This window comes from Nestor notabilis, unplaced genomic scaffold, assembly GCF_000696875.1.
Source record: "Nestor notabilis isolate BGI_N333 unplaced genomic scaffold, ASM69687v1 scaffold3146, whole genome shotgun sequence".
In the NCBI taxonomy this organism is placed as follows: domain Eukaryota; kingdom Metazoa; phylum Chordata; class Aves; order Psittaciformes; family Psittacidae; genus Nestor; species Nestor notabilis.
This window is the reverse complement of record NW_009932181.1, coordinates 67,215-87,208: the sequence shown is the minus strand read 5'-3', so window position 1 is coordinate 87,208 and position 19,994 is coordinate 67,215. Positions and strand designations below refer to the sequence as shown.

General features: G+C 39.6%; 1 protein-coding gene across 1 annotated transcript in view; it reads left to right on the top strand.

Annotated features, from left to right (window-relative positions):
* Positions 1-19,994, top strand: part of LOC104407057 (BDNF/NT-3 growth factors receptor-like) — a 74,275-nt gene that overhangs the window by 29,508 nt on the left and 24,773 nt on the right. Inside the window, exons 7-10 of the mRNA XM_010016235.1 lie at positions 423-722; positions 5,588-5,620; positions 10,547-10,647; positions 11,890-11,989. Of these exons, the coding sequence (XP_010014537.1) occupies positions 423-722; positions 5,588-5,620; positions 10,547-10,647; positions 11,890-11,989 (534 nt within the window). The remainder of the gene's footprint in view (positions 1-422; positions 723-5,587; positions 5,621-10,546; positions 10,648-11,889; positions 11,990-19,994) is intronic.

The following is a 19,994-nucleotide window of genomic DNA, read 5'->3' as shown; positions in this document are numbered from 1 at the left end:
AGAAACATAAGCTAGAAATGTTTGAACAGTGTAAATGAGATTCTGAGCTTGGCACTGTTATGAGTAATAAAAGGGAGTATAACTAGATGAAATTGGATGCAGTTAAGAATAAATATCAAGGAAAATTTCCCAATAGTGAAATAATGGGCAAGGTGTTGGAATAATCTCCTGAGGGAAACAGAACAAGTCTGTAAACTTGAGGCATTTAACAGGTTTGAACAAAGAATGAGAAAATGCATAGTAGAAAATCGTCTTTCCCTGAGAGAAGAATCCAGAGAATTAAGTCATCTGTTCTGGCTTTGATCTTGTGAGGACAATAATCTGAAAGTTTGGGTTCCTAGCTGAATATATTTCCAGTACTACCTGCTTTTGGCCAGCTTTTCAGAATATTCTGATGTTCCTCACTCTTTTTTCCAATACAGTTGCACCAAATATCACATTTATTGAATCTCCAACCCCGGATCACCACTGGTGTATTCCATTCACTGTGAAAGGGAACCCTAAGCCCACACTGCAGTGGTTCTATGAAGGGGCTATACTGAATGAGTCTGAATACATCTGTACTAAAATCCACGTTATCAATCAAAGTGAATACCATGGCTGCCTTCAGCTGGACAATCCTACCCACCTGAATAATGGTGCTTATACCTTACTGGCAAAGAATGAGTATGGAGAGGATGAAAAACGGGTTGATGCTCATTTCATGTCAGTGCCTGGAGACGGTGAGTATAATTTTTTTTCCATGTTAGCAGCTGCAGATCGATGAGACTGTGGACACAGTGCTTCTGGCCAGTTTACCTATTTTGGAGGAAGTTTTTTATACGTTTGGTTTGGTTTTTTTTGCTCCTCTCTGAATGACTGTCTTAAAGATTAGCTGTAAAATAATGTTTTCCTTGAGCATTTTCTTCTTGTTTATTGCTTCTCAAGGGAGGCCATGCTAATGCTCTGTAAATCTTTCCTTTGAGCAACCATCCTCAGTGCTAGCTATGGCTAGGAAAAGGTTGCTTTTTCTGAAGTGTTTTCTCAGTCCTCAGTTCTGATCATGGAAAGCACTCTAAGTTGTCTGCACTGCCTACTAATGGAAGTAGGCAGTGTATCCAAGGACATGGGGGATGCCCATCTAGTGCCTTGTTGCAAAATCAATAGTGCAGTCCAGTGTGTTCATGATAGTATGTTGTTTAGGACACCAGAGGGAGCTGGGGGGAAAACAAGTGGCGCAGAGGCAGGACGGACAAGGTCTCAGGTCCTCACAGGCATTGCAATGTCAATTCCCATTCATTTCAATGAAAGTCGAGCACCCACATGCCTTGGAATATTTAGGTTCAAGATGGTTCCTGTTATATATATGCATCTTCAGTTGCTCAAGAAGCTCTGCCTCATGCCTCCTAAATTCTCTGTGAGCAGGCTCAAGGTGGATTAACTCATTGAACTGCAGGGACTGCTGTGATTGATGTTCACTGTGGTTTGATCTTTTCCCACATCTTTAAAACCATATGTGAAGTGACTGTAAGAATAAGAAGACATACGTGTAAGCATATTGCTTATGTGGAAAAAAACTCTGAGTGGACCTTGCACAGCTGGAGTGGAAATAAAGGCATGTTTCTGTGGAAATAATTGCACAGTCATATCTGAAAATATGAGCATCTGTGTACCTTTGGCTTTTTAGCCATGAGATATAAATAGCCACCTTCTTTTTTGAAACAGCAATGTGCAGTGTTAATGTTATCTAGAAGGAAAAAAAAAGTGAATATTTAAATTCTCTCTCACACATTTCAGGCTACAGACGGTAAAAATACGGTCTGAGTTTAACATTTTTTCCTATCAGCTCAGTCTGCTGTAGAGAGAGAGATGGCAGGTCTTTTGCTTTTTCATCTTACGAAGGAGAAGGTGAAGAGCTTGTATAACCAGGCGTTATTTACTGCTGCTGCCCTTAGTGCTCCTCTCCTCTGTTTTCTCTGGAGTTCTTCCTTAAATAGACTCATTACAGAAACATGCCATGGTTTCATCTACTGGCATCCTCTAATACTGCCTTATAACGGTTCTGTAAAACATTTCACCTCATACATGTTCTGTGTACAGTGGAAGTTCTCTTACACACTGATTATTTAACATGAACCTGGGTTCATTTTCTTAACAGAATAACAGTTCCTGTAATACATTCAGGTGAATTTATAATTTTTTGGGTTTGATCCAAATCTCTTCTCCCTTATACACTGAAGATTTGCCAGTTATGGCCTTTTAAATCAATAAATAGAACTGTAAGTATCCTCCAAATTAGAAAGACAGCATTATTCATTTATTTGTTCCATCTGATTTACAGTCATAAGGAATGTAAATCTGATAAGATAATCTCTCACAAAAATACTATAGATGAAACTGGACTACGTATAGGCAGGATGTAACTGCACTAGAAATCAGTTCATGCCTAGTGGATGACACTGAACCAGTCTTAAAAATTAGCAGGGGAAATTGGTTATCTACTTAGCCTCCTCAATATTGTTTTTATTTTTTTTCCTATGAGAATCATGGCACTGAAATTTAGAAAACATCACAACTTTGTTGTCTCCTCCACTGAAGCTGGCATAAAAGCAAATGTTAAGAAACCAGAATCCTCTGTGCATTGTATTACAGTTTTTGTTTTAAACTATTACTATTTAAAGCACAGTCAGGCTTTTTCAAAACCCTTGAAAGGCTTTTTCAGTGCTGTCGTTACTGTGTAGTTTCTTCTTTTGGCCCACATATTGTACAATGAAGCATAAAGATTAAGGCCCACACCCTGGTATTATGCTCATTTCCATGCCTTCCTGACTGAATTAAATACCAGCCCTGATGTTTCATGGGGTGGGGTATACTCACTGAGCTTTAAACTGATTCTCTGGTTATTGCATCACTTACGGGCAAATGCTTGAAGGTAAAAACAAAAGGAACAAAAAAAACCCAAACACCTCACCTATAATCCATATGTCTATCTAAATTAAATACAAGTAAGTCTGAAGCATGTTCTGTCATCAACAGTGTAATACTCCACTTTCAAAATTGCATGAAACATGATGACATGGTTTGTGCTAAGATGCTCTCAACTTCCAGCATGCTATGTGCAGAACATTTTTCACTGGTCCAAAGGATGCAGGCATAAATGAGAAGAAACCATGTACCACAGTGAAATTTGGACTGAGTTAACGATAACACAATTAATGTTGTAAATTAAGACTTTGATTTAGATATGAAGGCCTGGAAGAATAAATTTCATATTCCATTAGCTAGATTTTTAACTAGCTTTAGTCTGCTAAACTTCTTGTATTCCTGTAAAGTTCTTGCTGAGGATGACTTGATTATTTTTGATTACACTGTGGCAAACAGTAAGCAAGAAATGTTCGTGTTTTATTCTGGAGGCTGTTCTCATAGTTGATCCAAAACAACTAAGAAATGTGGGAGAGGTTTTTACCAATACTAAGTATTTTTAATTAAGCTTATTAATCTTCCAGCTCTGTACTCTAAAATTCAGCTGAAGGAATCCAAGTCACATATGTCTTGTCAAAGTAAAAGAATATCTTAAATATGCCTTAGAAGTAGCATCTTGCTTGTGCAGCATAACAACACGGGGCTGTTCCGCAGTAGTATGTTTTTGGATTGAGTCTTCTGCTGCTGCTTTATTTTGAAAATATTAACATTATGTGGAAAGAAGCAAGCAAACCAAATGTAGTTGATATAGCTTATAAAGATGAGTGAATAGGGTAAGTCTCTTCATAGTTTATTTATGCAGCAGCCTGTTCTACCAGAGACCAAAATAACAATGCTGTTCTGTGTTTGCCTTGACAATAATTGTGTGTAAATGTGCACAGTGACTATGGTGAATTTTAATGTTAGAGCTTCAACAGATGTTTTGTTAATTTGAGTAGATACATTTTTATGAATGGAACACTGAAGAGAAATTTGGTGATTTTCCAGCATCTTGTTTTTTGCAAATGTATTTGAAGTGGAGTAGTTAGTTATATAAAAGATATTTGAATGGAGTCTATGACTTTCCAGTTTATATCCCTGGCAGGAGTTAGGGGGTTAAACTAATCTGATTACTTTATTGCTATTACACTGGACAGTAACAAAAAAGTTGCCATTTAACTCAGGAGTAGATGCCTGGGAATATTTTTGTTGTTCTTTTTTCCCCTTCAGATTACGGAAGGTAAATTAGAAATATTGTCTTTCAGCAAATGGATGTTTTATACTGGAAAAACTGAATCCATGAACTTTTATGGACAGAAAACCATGGTCAGATGTTGCTTGAGGACAGCTAGTACAAGCTTTCTTCACTTATTTCTGCAGATTTACACGGCAGTTCTCATGGGGTCTATTAACCTGTGTCTCTGGGTAATAGAATATCTTCAAATGCATTTTAAAATAAACCTAATTATCTGCTGCCATTCTGCAAATAGGTTGCAGCTCTGGTGTTTTAAGTACAGATTCTCACACTGTTAACACAAGCAGAAATAATGGTGTTCTGGTCATACTTCATAGTGGCTTCATGCCAGTGTAATGCCTGGATTTATTGCTACGGATTTACTGTATAGTACTATAAACAGAATTATGCATTCTGAAGTTTGATTAATCTTTAGAGATTTTAGCTATCTGTTAATTTTATTTCCAAACCAACAAAAAGAAAGAGTGACAATATGAAAGAGTTGATTAGGAGCCTACCATGTAAGCTGTGCTATAAAACATTATAGACCACAATGAACGGGTATGCTGAAATACAACGCAAGCATCTTTCAAAGTTCGAATAGTGTAATAATGCACTAATTTTAGTGGGCGTTCTGTGCATTATACTCACGTATGTGCTCAGCCTTACATATGTGCAGTAATTAGAAAAAGCTGCAAACTGGAACTAGTAAAATTTAGAAAAGTGTTGACTAGATGCGTATCCATTTGCTCATGTAAAGGCTGGCTTCTGAGACATCTGAGTCTTCTGGTAAGAGTTCTGTCTGTGCATCAGCTGTGCAGCTGGCTTTTAGAAACATCCTTTTACAAAGCGAATGAAATTGTGCTGCTTAGGTCATTGCTACCTCTAGCTCTTAACTTGCCAGCTCACAGTTAAACCGGTTTGCGCTCACACTGACTTAATAGCAAAATTTTTTGACCAGAAAAAAAGTCAGTGATTGTTAATGCTTACTGAAGTCTGCTTCCACCTACTGTCAGGAAGAATTTTACCATCGATTTTTCAACAGTTATTTAATAGTAATTGTTGCGCTTACTCCATGTATATGTTAATAGTGGAAAGCAAAATTTTGCCCAGTTGAGAAATATGCCTGCCTTTGCCAGAGCTAGTGCCCTGTGCAGTAGCTGTTTTACATGGAGCAAAATGACAACCTTTGTGATAGCTCTAACATTGCTGTAAATGTAATTTGGTAAACAGGTAATGCGATATATTGATGTTGCTTTGCATTTGTGTAGGTATCACTGCTATTGCAAATAACATGTCAACTCTTCAAACAGTTCCTGAAGAAATTCTTACTCTTCCAGCATTTGCAATCTATTTACAAAGCTTTTTCTTTCTTTCTTTTCTTTTTTTTTCTTTTCTTTTCTCCATGTACAGGTAGTGGCCCAATTGTGGATCCAGACGTTTATGGTATATATTTGCTTTTCTTTTTCTTTTCTTTAATGATAGAAGTGAAGGAACTGAAACCATTAAAAGATTGAATGTCAGGCTCAATTAAATTGAAATAGCACATATTAAAACACGGTTCTGAAGGGTACTTTGTATTTTTGATTCTTCTCCTGCCTTGTATTATTTAAGATACGTGAGTGCAATATGACATTTTACTTACTCTGCTGCTTTTGATTCACATCAGGAGAAGCATAAATCCACTGCTACTAATGGGTGCAGTTGGTCCTGTAGGATGACAGCTGTCTGATGTAGCTCACAGGCATGAGATTTCGTGAACTCTTTGGAGACATTTCTTGAAGGAAAGAGAGTTGGTGATTTCTCCTTATATAATTTAATTTTTTCAGGGGTGATTCCATACTTGTTTTGCCTCTAGAAATGTGCTCCTAAATCCCGCTTAAAAATGAGGTTGGCACAAGTAAGTTTTTCTGTAGGCAATTTATTTTGCTCCGTCCACTCATTTGTACCTTCCCTTAATCTCTCTTGCATAAGCAGACCATCAACTCAGTGATATCTGAGTGTGTGCCAGAAGATTTGATGACACACTGTTCACATTAGTTTTTTAGTTAGGCGAAGTGTTTTGGTCTGTACCTAGTGAAAGCCAGTGTGCACTATGAATAGAGTCTGCACATTGAAAAGCATAATACTTCTGGTATATTTCTGGTGAGTAGGAAAATCTGTCCTAACCAACATACCCCAAAACACCCTTTAACTTCCAGTAGAAGCTGGATTCTGTTTGGTGTACTTTTTATGTGGATGAAATGGCCCATGACTCAAGTTTCCTTAAGCTGATCTAAATGTTATTGCTTTGATTCCATTCCAAGTCATTAAACTTTAGCAAATGCACAATTGAAGCATCAGTTTGGCTTTAAGTGCTTAGAAATACTAAAGGGTAGCTTCCCCTCCCTCTTTCTCCAAATTCTTTTCTTTTGGGGGGAGTGGAGGTAGGAAGGTGGTAATGGTTTACACAATTTCTTACATGTGTTTATTATATAAGCTCTGTGCAGGAAGATTCTGATTCTGAGCTGGTTATCAAGGTCCTGATTCCTGGGTATGGCTTTAACCATGTGAGTGCTGTGCTTCAATTGGCTTGGGTAGGTTTCTGCTAAGATGTGCACTTTGAGTTGTGCTACCAGATCACAGCCTGCAAGACCTAGTCCTGATGAAAGCAGCCTTCCTTTTTATTCTTGGCTTTTCTTTCTGCTGTTTGAAACTGCCGTCTTTGATCTTTGTTTCAGTGACTCAGTGCTTGCTTTGAGAAACACTTCATAGTCCAGAGTGTTTCCCTGATTACTCCAAATTCAAAAGTCCAGTTAGTGAGGTGAATGAATGAGGCTGGCTGAAAAGTGTAGGAACTGCTGCACTTCCTTTGGAGAACCACTGCCTGTATGGCTGTCAGCGGGACCCTTGGAATGTGCTCCCCTTCCAGAGACTGAGTGGTTTTCAGACCGCTCTGTGCTAACGTGTTTACCCACAGCTTGGATTATGCAGGAAGGAGGATTTAAAGCGCAGACACGCCCCACCCCTCCTGCAGTCTTCCTTTTAAAATGCATTTTCAGAGCCCTCTGCTAATTATGTTGTGAATGTGTCTAGTGTAAAGGGTGAAGGCAGCAGCAGAGAGCTTGATCCTACAAGGCACTGGGACTAGCTGTGTGTCTGTCAGTCTGTTGGCTACTATTAAAGTTAATGAGACCTGCAAGATTCTTCCCTGCAAGTGCTGTGGTGCTGCAGGGCTGGGGCGTCTGCAGCGGGGTCCCTCATGGCAGGGCCTGGCAGCCGGGGCTGCCCCACCACCCGAGCCAGGAGCGGGGTAGCAAGGGGACAGCAGGGCGGCTCCGGCCCCAGCGCTGGGCACTGCCCTGGTTTGAAGGCCAGGCCATGGGCCCGCAGCGGGACATTTCACTGGGCACAGCTGGGCAGGGCCAGGCTGTGAGGAGATGGAGACAGAGGCGGCGGAGGGCAGGGGACCCTGGGCGTGAGCACTCCTTTGTGTGGAGCGCTGTCCTTCTTAGCTGGGTTAAGCCTGTCCCTTGGGAATTGATCATCAGAGTCCTGCACTCTGCGTGAGGTGGGAGTCCTGGCTGCACGAGGCATTGCCCTCCAGCTCACCTCTGTGGCACCTCTTGGAACAAGCAGAGAGGGAAGGTTGTCTTGGCCCCATCTGGGAAGTAACAGAGAGATAAAGTGACTCACCTGGGGCTCATCAGGAAACCAGGTGCAAAGCCAGCTTCTTTATCTCTGCATTCACATCTCTGTGCCATGCTGCTTCTTCTATGTGATAGTGAACATGAGAGAGACCACATGCCCCATATCAGCCAGCCCCACAGAGGACCGTGCAGAGTGACCCCCCAGTGCTGCTGTGGCTCTGCTGTTCTCTGTATCCCAGCCACCCTGTGCCTTGTTTGTGAAATGGCTGCCAAATACTGCCCAGCCTCAGCTGCAGTTCCCCGTGGTCAGTGTAGCCACAGGTGGCTGGGTATGCAGCACCAGAGAACCTGGCCCTGAAGCGATACTAGTCCCACATAGCGTGAGTCAAGAGGCGTGACTGTCTGTATCAGAGTGCTTGGTGTCTATGTCAGGATTTCATAGTGAAATGAACAGGCATTTGTTTAACCCAGAATCGCTGGTTTTGACTGGATAGCTGTTGCATACGTTTTCCTTGCCTGGCTTACCCATTTCAAGAGGCTTTGAAGATTTGGCACTAGTTCAAATGCGAGCACTTCACAGTTATACAAAGGGGAATGGCAACGCACCAGTGTACCAGTGTGGCCTACATTAGCTCTTGCCCATTTTGATATAAAAGTGCATTCAGAGGTTTCACAGAGCAGACATGAACCACTCTGCTTAGTTCTCATTAGTCCACCAGGTGTGACTTCCAGTACCTTCATACAGTACCTATGTACAGCATAAACAGAACTGCAAATAGCATCAGCTTTTGCCCACCACTATATTTACAGGTAAAATTAAGAGCAAAAAATTTCCCTCTTCAAAGTTTGTATTACAGAGCCAGAGCAGTAAAGGCTCTAAATACTTGTTTTCTATATTGGTCTTTTAAAGCTATGATTAATATAGAACTGGTCAAAACTGTGTTTGTGAGGATTGTCCCAGCTAATTGTAAAGGAAGCCAAATAATGTAGGCTGAGGTACTTGTTATAAAGTAGGCTCTCCCTGAGAATGAATGAAGCAAAAGTCTCATCCTTTGCTGTGGCACAGCCTGCAGTCATGGTGGTGGATGGTCTGCACAGCACCTTGTCCAAATGTCCAGGCTGCTTATGCAGGTGAGCCATTCAGGCCAGGTGTGTGCTGCCCAGACTAAGGAGTGCTGTACATTTGCCTCTTGCTACTGTTAGAACTTCTCTGCACAGGATGATCTAGGCACTGAGATGCAGTGCTGAGACAAAGAATTGAAATGGTAAAAGACCAGAAAATTTAATTTGCTTTCTCACGAAACCTTTGTATACTTAATATGTATTTTGGCTTGAAAGAGTCCTGTCCTTCAGCATGCATGGTGTAGAACCAAAATAGACTACCTGACTGTACTGACTGTAGCACTGGTGCCAAAGGTAGCTGCGTAGCTTCTTCATATACCAAAAAATCTGCAGTCTGCCAAGTGCTTTGCAGAAAGCAAATGTGTTCATGCATGCATGAAGATCAAAAGCCCAGTGCAACTTACTGCTAGCATTGCCAGCTGAGCTCTCCAAACTGGCCTTGGGAGCTAAAGAAGAAAACCCTCTGAGGTGCGGGCCCTCCCTGCCCTTGCTCTTCAGCAGCTCTGTGGTCGGAATAGTTCCTGCCTCTGTAGGTAGTGAGAGCTATGCCTTTGCACTCTGCCTTTTTAGATTCCTAGTTAAAATTTAAACAGTAGGCTTATGGCACTGATTTTAATTTAAATGTGTAAAGACATATGCAGTTAATTGCAAATTTAAATTACAGTGCTGGAGGTGCATTTTGCCATAGATGCAGTTATTGCCCCTGTTTGTTACTTTCACCTGCACACATTACAGTCATAAAACTGGAACATTATGTGTATTTCTAGATGTAATCATAAAATATATGAATTTTTAATTTCATTTTAATGCATGTTTCTTTAAGTTCATAGTGTACTATTTAATTTTTTTTTCTTCTCATACGAATAATTTTGACAGTAAATCCTGGACTGTAGATATATGTCTTTCATTTTTAAATAATGATAAATAATTAAGCCATGTTCATTCTTTTTATAGAATAGTTCTGGATTCACCCCTGCAGATCTATCAGTGGAATTATTTTGATGAATCATATTAATCAAATTTCTTCATACCATCTCACTTAATTTTTTAAATGTTTACTTGTATGGCAGTTTATGATGCTCAACTGTAGCCTCTGTGCACACAACAGTATATTTTTATTATTTTTAAGTGAAGAAAACCAGCTATTTCACATTTGATAGTAATAAAAGTAGCTACAAACACATCTGCCAAGTTCTTCTCACCTAAACAAAAGCGCCCAAGCTAATTGCTAAGACTGTCCTATATTTGGCTGAATACAAGGCTGGAGAAGTTCAGTGTAGAGGGCAGTCTTTCATTTTTAATGTGAAGTCAGAAGTGCATAAAAATAGCATCCATAAAAATGGATGGAGTTCTTATTTAACTCTTGTTTTTTCTAGTAGAGACACAAATTGTGGCATAGATGCTTTCTCTTTTCAAGTCTGTCAGTCACAACACATTTGTTTGATTATCTGCCACAGGGATTCCCCCAAATGTTCCAGCTACATTAGCAATTATGTATTGTTTGCAAAGAGCTTAGAGCCCTGAGAGTTGTTAGTAGTCTTAGTGAGCAGAAATAGTAAAGACTATCCTTTCCCCTCTAAGGTTACAAAATTATAAAAGCAACCTTTTTTCCTTTCCTAAGAGTATGAAACCACGCCTAATGATCTTGGAGACACCACAAATAACAGTAATCAAATAACTTCTACGGATGTTTCCAACAAAGACAATGAAGATAGCATCACTGTAAGTATATACATTGTTTCCTGATCTGTAATCTTGGTGGACTTTCTGGCTATACAATTAACAAAACTGCAGAGATTGTAATAGGACCCTGAGCTACCAGAACACTGGAGCTATTACTGTGCTGTGATCCAAACTCAGGAAAAAAAGGGAAAAAAGAGCTCCAGCTCTTGTCCTCCCCCTGTTTTTTGGAAGAGTGAATCACTTTTCAGTACAAGTAAAATTGCTAGTTATTTTGTGTCCTGCTTTTCAAAATAACTGTAATTTTTTAGCCTAAGACTTTTCTCCTAATATTATCCAAGAAGAGCAACTTTTTATTTACAAAATGAGGACATCCAGAGTAGATTTTAAGATCACTGCTTGAATTCCAGTGCTGAAGTTAGCTCCTCCTTATAGAGAGGATGTGCTGCAATGAACTTTCAAATTCTAATTGTATGTTTTAAAAACATGATTACGTGTAGGTTTTTTATCTAATAATCTGTAGTAGATTTTGGTGTAGGTAGATGAATCGGTGGGCCTCTTCTTTGTGTCCTTGCCTCTTATGCTCTCCAGTACTGAACTGTTGGAAACCAGTAATGGGTGGCCAGCCTGTTTGCTACTGCAGCCTTCCTGCATCAGTGACTCTGTAAAGCAGCAGGCAGTGGAGCATGTGTGCATTTGTGAACCAGAGAGCAGACTGTGAGCTGCAACACTCTGATAAAATCTGGGAGGATCCCAGTCAGTCTTGTCTCATTGGATAATAGAATCATTGTGTGTGTGAGGTTGGAAGTGACCTCTGGAAATCCTCTGGTCCAGTCCCCTCTGCTTAAAACAGGCCAGCATAGTTGCTCAGGGGTGTGTCCACTATGGCTTTGATACGTCCAGGGATAGAGACTCCACAGTTAGTGTGGGCTGTGCTGGTGTTCAACCACCCTCACAGTAAATGTATTTTTTCCCCAAGTGCTTTTGTTACATGCCAGTCTGTTGGAAGGGAAAGGGGTGATGTGCACTTCCTCCCACCTGCCTTGAATGTGTAGGATGTTGAAAAAGTTGTTCTCAGAGGTGTCTGAATCTGTGTTCTCTGCAGGACAGAAGAAACCTCAACAAGTGGCTATTTTCTATTCTTTTTGATCTGAATGCAAATGTTTTCCAGTTGAAACAAATCTCTTTACCTAAGTGGGTTAATCTGAATGTATGCTGAATGTCTTCGAAGTTTGATCATGAAAACAAAACAAGCCAAATCTGTTTGTGCCCTCTTTTTTTTAGGTGTATGTCGTGGTAGGAATTGCAGCGCTGGTGTGCACAGGCTTAGTAATAATGCTCATTATTCTGAAGTTTGGAAGACACTCTAAGTTTGGGATGAAAGGTAAGCAGGGTTCTTTTTATACCTTCCAATATTGTTATGGGTTGTATGGGCTGATACTATAGGTTTCTGCACTGCGAGCAGTCAAAATAACTAGATAAGTGCCATTATATTTAGTGTTTATTCATCAGGTAAGTATGGACAGAGGCAGATGTAGGCAGAGTGTAGAATTTTGGATCAAACTCTTCTACTTTGTTTTTTTTTATTATGACAAATCCCATTTCTCTCCCTTCTGCTGCAAAGCCCCCTGGGACACTTCCTGAAGCAAAATATTACTTGAGTCAGTGCAGGTAGGTAGGAAGATAAGAAATGAAATCTATACTGATATGAATTTGATTACAATAGTTTGATGAGAATCTGTGCTGAAGAGGTACTTCAAACCATACTACAACGTCACATTAAGATGATACATTCAAGGGGAAACAATGGCAAGAGCAGAAAGTGCATTTGCAGTGGATTCTGTCATACTGGTGCTTTTGACAGATACATTTTCATGAGCTTCTGTTTGTACCTTGGGAAGTAGCAGCTGGAGAGAGTGGCAAGTGCTCATGTTCCTATGGAAGGAGAAAAATCTAAGCCCTTCCATTTATTCATTTATTTATTTTACAGCCAGATGGAGATATATGTAACACAGAGGTACCTGCAACAACTCCATTACTATCTTATTTTAATGATATCATCAGTCTGTGTCTGGCAATGTGGGTGAAATTGTATTTAAAAAAAAAAAGACATCCCCCTCCCCACTTGCTGCCTTGTTGGGAGGACTAGAAGGTTGTTTGCTGTGTGCTCAAGGAGATAAGCTTTTGCTCTTAAGATATGTCTGTGGGGAGAGTGGTAAGTAAGCTTTTGGTAGGCTCCTGTTAATGGCATGTCCTTCCTCTCAGCTGTCCTGATGATATAGTACCACATGGATTAACATTTTGGTAACCCTTACATGCTCTTGACAAGTGCTCTTTTCAGAGTGTCTATTGCATATTTTGTGTTTCTGTATTCTGTTTAGAGAATAGATCCTGGAACAAATGAGATTTGAGCAAAGCAGAAATGTAGTTGGAGCAGATTAGCTTTCTGGCATGGTAACCTTTCCTCCCACCTCCTTCTGGTATGACATAGTCTCTGCTCTTTGGGGTGGCATTGGAAGAGGACTTTCATAGTGAAATATCCTGAACAGCAACATGGAGCCATCAGGACAGAACTGCAAAATTTTGGCCAAAGACTAGAAAAAACTTTCTGCTGCTGAACAACAGTTCAGTGTAAATTTTCTGTCAGAAGTTTCCTGAATTTCATTTAGAGATCTGAAGTAGGTGGAAGCTAAATGAGATCAATGTTGAGAAATGTCTAATGTTAGCTCTTTAAAGCTGAATGCTTGTTAGGTTTTAAAAAAATTTCATTAAATATTTCAACACCACATTATTGAAGGAACTAGGAAATATACTCTACCCTGAGGAAGAACGCACAAAGTTGCATTTTGTGTGTTAATATGTGAGTTACCTTCCAGGAAGCTCCTTACATAGTGGTTGTATTTTAGTATCTTCAGGTATAACTTTTTTCACAAAAGTGACGCCTTTGCCTGAGCAGTAAATTTGACCTCAGTAGTTTTTTATTGCAGAATTATCCATGCAGCAAGGACTATGTGAAATTATGAAAAGGCAGCAACCTTGTATATGGTATTTATTTAATTCTTTACATTTGACCTATGATGGTTAGGAAGATCGAAGATCAGTAAAATGAGTTCACATTTCAGGTACACTCCTTCAAAAACTAATCACAAGCATGGTATGTTTGATATGATGAAATGTCACTATGAGCTACAAATAACTCTTGAAAGGAGTGACCTTCACTTTTCCCTGAAGTGACCCTCAAACTTTTCCAAAGTTTGCATTCTCACCTGAGCTTCACAGTCTGGATCTATCCATAGTCCAAAGTCCCATAAACACTCTCTCCATTTATCATCATCAGTATTACTGAATTTATATTAAAGCAGTGTTTAAAGACCAGTGATTAGAACACCAGATCAATATGTAATAGCCAGACTAATAATAAAATATTACCTGCTCTGAAAATCCTGCAGCATAAGTACGTGTTGAGAATTCATAAATGAAAATAAAAAACCTAGGGTATTTGAACATGAGGAAAATAAGGTGAAGAGAAGTTTTTTTTCAGTCAGCATTGATCAGTACAATACATTTAAAATGTGTATCTTGGAAATTCTGAATAAAAGGATCAAGCCAGCTACCTATGAACTCCATGAGTTGTTTGCCATTGAATTCACTGACAGCAAAATTAGTCCTAAGTTAGCATACCGGTATTGTGTCATAGTTGGTTTAATAAACAGTCTTAGTAGGGACGTGGGAAGGAGTAAAATATCCAGATTGCCACTGAAAATATTTATAAAACAAGATGAAAACAATCTTCTTTTCAAATCTTCTCCAAAATACTGATGAATATTTTGCATTCGTAAGAAGCTTCCTGAGTTACATCAGGCAGAAATACACAAAAGGCTGTGCTTCACTTTTCTGTTACCTTGTGAAAACACAGCACAGTCACCTGAGATGCCCTGTCATCAAATATCTCCCCACCCTTCTTCAGCGAGCAGTTTAGAAAAAAACCAAAATAGTGACTTGGTAACTGGAGCAGTCAAACTGGCTCTTAATGGTATTTTTCCTGTAAATCTGTACGTGGAAAAAATGTTCCACTGAAAATCAGAAAAAGAAATGTTTAAATAGGCAATCAGCGCTATGTGTCCTGTAGGAAATGTCTTTATATAAGGTATGAAATTTTCACCCCAGTTGGGTTTACAGTAGGCATCTGCAGCTTCTAGAAGACACTGTTTTATGCCTCATAGTTTTAAATGTTTTATCCCATCTTTTGTACGGGCAGTATCTGCCCCTTCTTAGACTGTGTCCTTACTGAGTCATTCTGTGCTTGAAGAGCTTGAGCATGGTTAAGTGTGGGACTGATTGTGGTAGCATCCCCAAGAAGAGATGTGGAATTGGTGGTTGTGTCCGAGCTATGCTGCATCACAGCTGCCTGTACCTGAAGGCACTGCACATGTTGAAGAGCCGCAGAGAGTATAACAGAGCTCACATGCCCCTGTTGTCTTCTTTCCATTACTGTACTGGACGGAAAAGAGTCCAGTTTATGGGACAGGGAGCGCCAGGTCTTCTGGAAGCTTCAACTACTTTGGCAATACCAACCAGTCTCTTACCAAGATCTGTTGAAGAACTGTATAAAAATAACCCTATCTTTTGGTTTCTCACTTTGTTTTGTATATCAAAGATGAGGAAACACCTTGGGAGATGTTAATTTCACTCAGTTACCTTTCCAGATTGTAGTAATAGAGTGTTTTTGCAGGTAAGGAGGACAAGCAAAACACTCCTTCACCACCAGTAACAAAAAGAAAACATTTTGTAGTGTTCTGGATTCTGGTTGAAGTTGGGTTGCACTGTACAAAGCAATTGTTTTAATTTTTGCTCTGCTTCTTTTCACTGTCTTCTAGAGCTAGGGGAAATAGGTTCTGATGATTAACTTCAGGAACACTATTAGTACAAAACCGGTCTGTGATCTGTGCTAGGAGAGACTTAAAATAGGTTTAGTAAAAAAACCCAATACTGTTCTTTCTACGCTGTGCATAAACTTTCATGTTGTGCTAGACTTCCAGACCGCCATTGCAAAAGTCGTCAGAGTAACTGACGAAAAGTTCTATTTCTCTGCTTGTGTACGTGTTAAACACTTTCTCATACAGGGTCTGTTGATAACAGCTTTGTGTGAAAAGCTGCTTTTGGTTGCTTGAATCTGAAGATGAGGTTTTTAGACCCTTGCAAGATGCTGCAGCATAAATGGTGAAAGCTTTTTTTAAGTTAATCTCTTAAATGTATTCATTAAGATTTGTGGGTTGCTCTTACGAAACACCTTGGCTTGCTTGCTTCCTGGGGGTTGTGAAAGTGCTTATGGTGGGAATTCACTGAAGGCTGCCAAGACAGATCTTACCATTTTGTGTGTGTTTCTGACTCCATCCAACCAGGTTATGAAACTAAAAAATAACAAGGGAACTGGAGTAGAGGGGAAGGCTTGTGAGGATTTGTGGAAGAATAATTCTAGACCTGTTCTATTCTACCTCGCATGTTGAAAAATAAATGTAAATAAACAAATAGTTGCAGCATCACCAACCCAATATGCAAGTCACAAATGTTACTATAGCAGCATTCCACTAAGCATGAATGTAAGTATGGAGGAAACTGATGGAACATAAATTAGTGGATAAAATTTGAAATAGTGTAATTCAGTTAAAAGGATGAAAATATTTTTGCTGATTTGAATTGTAGTGAATTTTAGCACAGGGTGTCCCCATTCCAGCAACAAGGCAATATGCTTAGTGCTCTCTGCTTGCTAGGAAAGCTTGAAGTGGATGGTTATGGACAAGAGTTTTATCACAGCTGCCATATGTTAGAGATAAATGAAGTTTCTGTAGGTTTTACCAAAACCATAAAGGACAGAGAACCCACTTCTCCCCAAAGCAGCCTGTCCTGTCTTTTAAGAAGTTAACAAATAGAATCTGACAGAAGTAGGGGGAAACATATGTGTACTTAATCCCTTTGGGGTGAGAAGGGTTTTTTGAACGTTTATGTGAAATCTCTGTCAGTGCTTTGAGCTTGCAGTGCTTACAGTAGAGCAAAGGTAAGGGAAGTACTTAGGCAGTGTCAGCTATCTTCCTGTGCCTCTGGGCTTTGGTGTCATGCTTTGAAAGATGCTTCTCCTTCCTTGACTGCTCTCAGAACTACCTACTAGATCTGAACATAAGTCCTGACTATGAACGCTTCACCACTTTCTTGGTCTTTCAAGTCTATGCAGTTTAGGGTACAGAAATTTGTCTTTCTCTGATCAGGTAATGAGATCCTATGGTTTGATTTAAGAAAGAAAACAGTGTTCCTTTTCGAACAGACACCCAAGATACTACCTTTCCTTCAAGACCTGCTAGCTGCTTGTCATCATTATTGAGTGTAAGTTTCAAATTTGGACTACCAGTCAGGTGCTGTGTTCTTTCACCAAGCTGATTAAAAATGTTATGAACGCATCCCTGGATTTGGCCTGCCAAAGTCAAAACAGGGTGTTTCCTCCTACTTGTTGATAGCTTTTTCTCTCAAATGATTTCTGTAACTTTTGTGCTGGGCCATGAACTTCTTTGGGATCTTTCTAATTAATAGCACTGATTATCCCAAGAGGAGCACACTAATAGTCGAGGAGTTTTTTTTATTCTCTGTATGTCATTCACTGTATTGGTTTTGCTTGTAAACTCTTGTTACATTTTGAGCTTTGGTCCAAAAGACAGTACAGGAAAGGGCAGCTTGGAACTTGTCTTCAGTTGCAGCATATTTCTCAGTTGTCTTAATGTGTTTTAGTTTGGGCATGAAATACTGTACAACTGCATGATAAAAGCCTTATGAAAGAATACTGTCATCCTGATACAACGCATCTGTGATGACTTTAACTCTCATTTACCCAAGCAGTCATATTTATATGACTTTAAATACAGTGATGTCCAGCTAAGAGTGGAGTGCTTTACCATTCTACCTGAATGTGACCATTTATTGAGGCTTTTGCATACTCTTTTGGATGTAACTTTAAGGCCAGCAGGAAAAATCTTTTCTGTCTTGCTTGTCTGTAAGCTTATAGAAAATGGTCGTTGTATTCTCTGCTTTAACACATTTTACTTGACTCCATGTTGTTGTGGGAGAGAGGGTGATTGCAAGGGACTTCTAAACAAACCCTACTTCATTCACATTGGTGATTGAAGAGTCCAGATTTTGGAGAGTTTAGATGACTCTAAGGAAATGGTTTGAGAGCTGTTCTGTTTATTAATAACTCATGTGTTATGTCATGTCTTGCTTTAGCAATTGGGTTGCTTATAGACTAGGAGAAGAATAAAATGCAGTTAGCATAGAAGAGCTTAGAATAGAAAAGCTTTTACTCCTTTTCATTCTAAACAAAGTACAAAATAAAAACTTTGCATCTTCAGCAAAGAACTGCAGTTTGACAAGTATGATCTAATTTTCAAATTTGTCTGCAATAAGCTTGCAGCAAAGGCCTCCTGGACAATTTTACCTTGTTTTCCAGATAATTAACAAGATCAGTTTGTAGCTTGGGAACATGCTTACTACTTGACCTTCGTCAAGTCACTGAAATCGTGAACTTTTTGAGTTTCCATTTGTACCTATAGAAGTGATTTTGTGCTGTGTTGTACCTACCCAAATGCCAATTCTGTAGGCGTCAATCCTTTAATGTCTTCAGAACGTTTCATTATTTAGTCAATGAGCAAAATACAAAAGAGGGTTTAATTCATGTGAGTCAGTGTTGTAAGGTAAAATGTGGAAAAAAATGAACATGCTCCAATCCACAGTATTTTTAGTGAATAGACATGTAAAGGCAATAATGATACTGCTCATCTGAACCACACTCAAGAAGCTATTTTTATTGTTTGACAATGGCATTCCGGTCCCTGCAGTCATGGGCAGATCATACCCGTTGTCAGTCTCAAGTGTATTACTTGTATAATAGGGGCAGTAATATTTACTTACCACATGAAGATTTGGAAAATAGAGTTGTTAATGCTTCTAAGTACCTTACTATGAAGTGAATTTCTGTAAGTTCTTCAAGAATGAGAGTTCTTGTGAACTGATCCGTGAAAGTAATTTTGTGTAAAGGATTTTCCAAAGATCTTAAAATATTTATGTCACCATTCTCTTGTGTTCTAATAAAGAAAAGAAATGCACATTAAAGCATTGTTCTGGGGCCATGTCACCCTATGAGAACGTACATTTAAGCATTTCTAGCTTTCCTTTTCTCCACTTGCCCCAAAAAATAGAAGTATACAAGATTGGATGAAGGAGTGCACATGTATGTGGCATGTGCGAAGTGAGAGGAACTGGAGAACTAGGAAGATGCTGAGTAGAGGACCGCTTAGAGACAAAAAGGAAAAATAATGAAGAGAAATGAGACTAATAATGGACACAGTGGAATTGGGGAGAGTGGAAAATTATAGTTGCTGCAGCTCTACCTTGATATGGGCCAAGGCTCACAGGAATAGCACAGCTCCTAGATCAAGGTAGTGTCAGTACAGACGAGTCAGTCAAAAAGGTCTAAACTGCAGACACTAACCCTGTGTTGAGTTTCCATCTGCATTTGCTTCATGAGTCTTTCTTGTACAGAGCCCAGTTTTTCTCTTTAAGTTTCTTATGTGTAAAGAGTGATTTAGCCCATAGAATTTTAGAGACTAGTGAGACTAGATATAGGAGGAAATATGAGCACAAGAGAATGGGAGGTGGGAGAGAAGATGGACATAATAATTAAATGTTACCTGTATTCAGAGTGAGATCTGGCACAAAGATAGGTTGGAAGAAGTATTCTGATGTGTGGAGTGAATGGAAAGAAAGAAAAGGAACAAAGACTATCAAAGCCAGCCTATCTCCCTCTCTCTCTCTTTTTAATTTTTATTTTTTTTTTTATGTGGCCCCAATTGCCAATGCTTTAAGCAGCATTTACTGCAAAGTGCTTGGCTGTGATCACCATTTGAGCAACTGCTAAAGCTAGATGCTGCTAGAAAACCAAATGCTAAAAACCAAGCAGTTCTTCAACACCGTAGGTGGGAACGTGAATAGTAGATAAACAGATGGTATCCCTGGTAGGGGTTAGGTCCATTGTATGGGTTTTTTCCGACCTAGTTGATTCCATGATTCTATGACCTCCAGCTAGGAAAGGGGCCAATATGGAAGCGGCTGCCAGCAGAGGCGCTGTTGGAAGCTGCTCGTGGAGGCTGGTCCAGCTTTTACTGGCTTGCAGCAGAACAGCAGAGGCTGGCAGGCGCTGTGTCTAGTCTGACCCGCTGCCTAACGCAGGACAAGCTACTGCAGGTTGCCCAGGGCTGTGGCCTGCTAGGATTTAATATCTCCAAGGATGGAGACTCCACAACCTCTCTGGGCAATATGTGCCAGTGTTCAATCACCTTTACAGTACA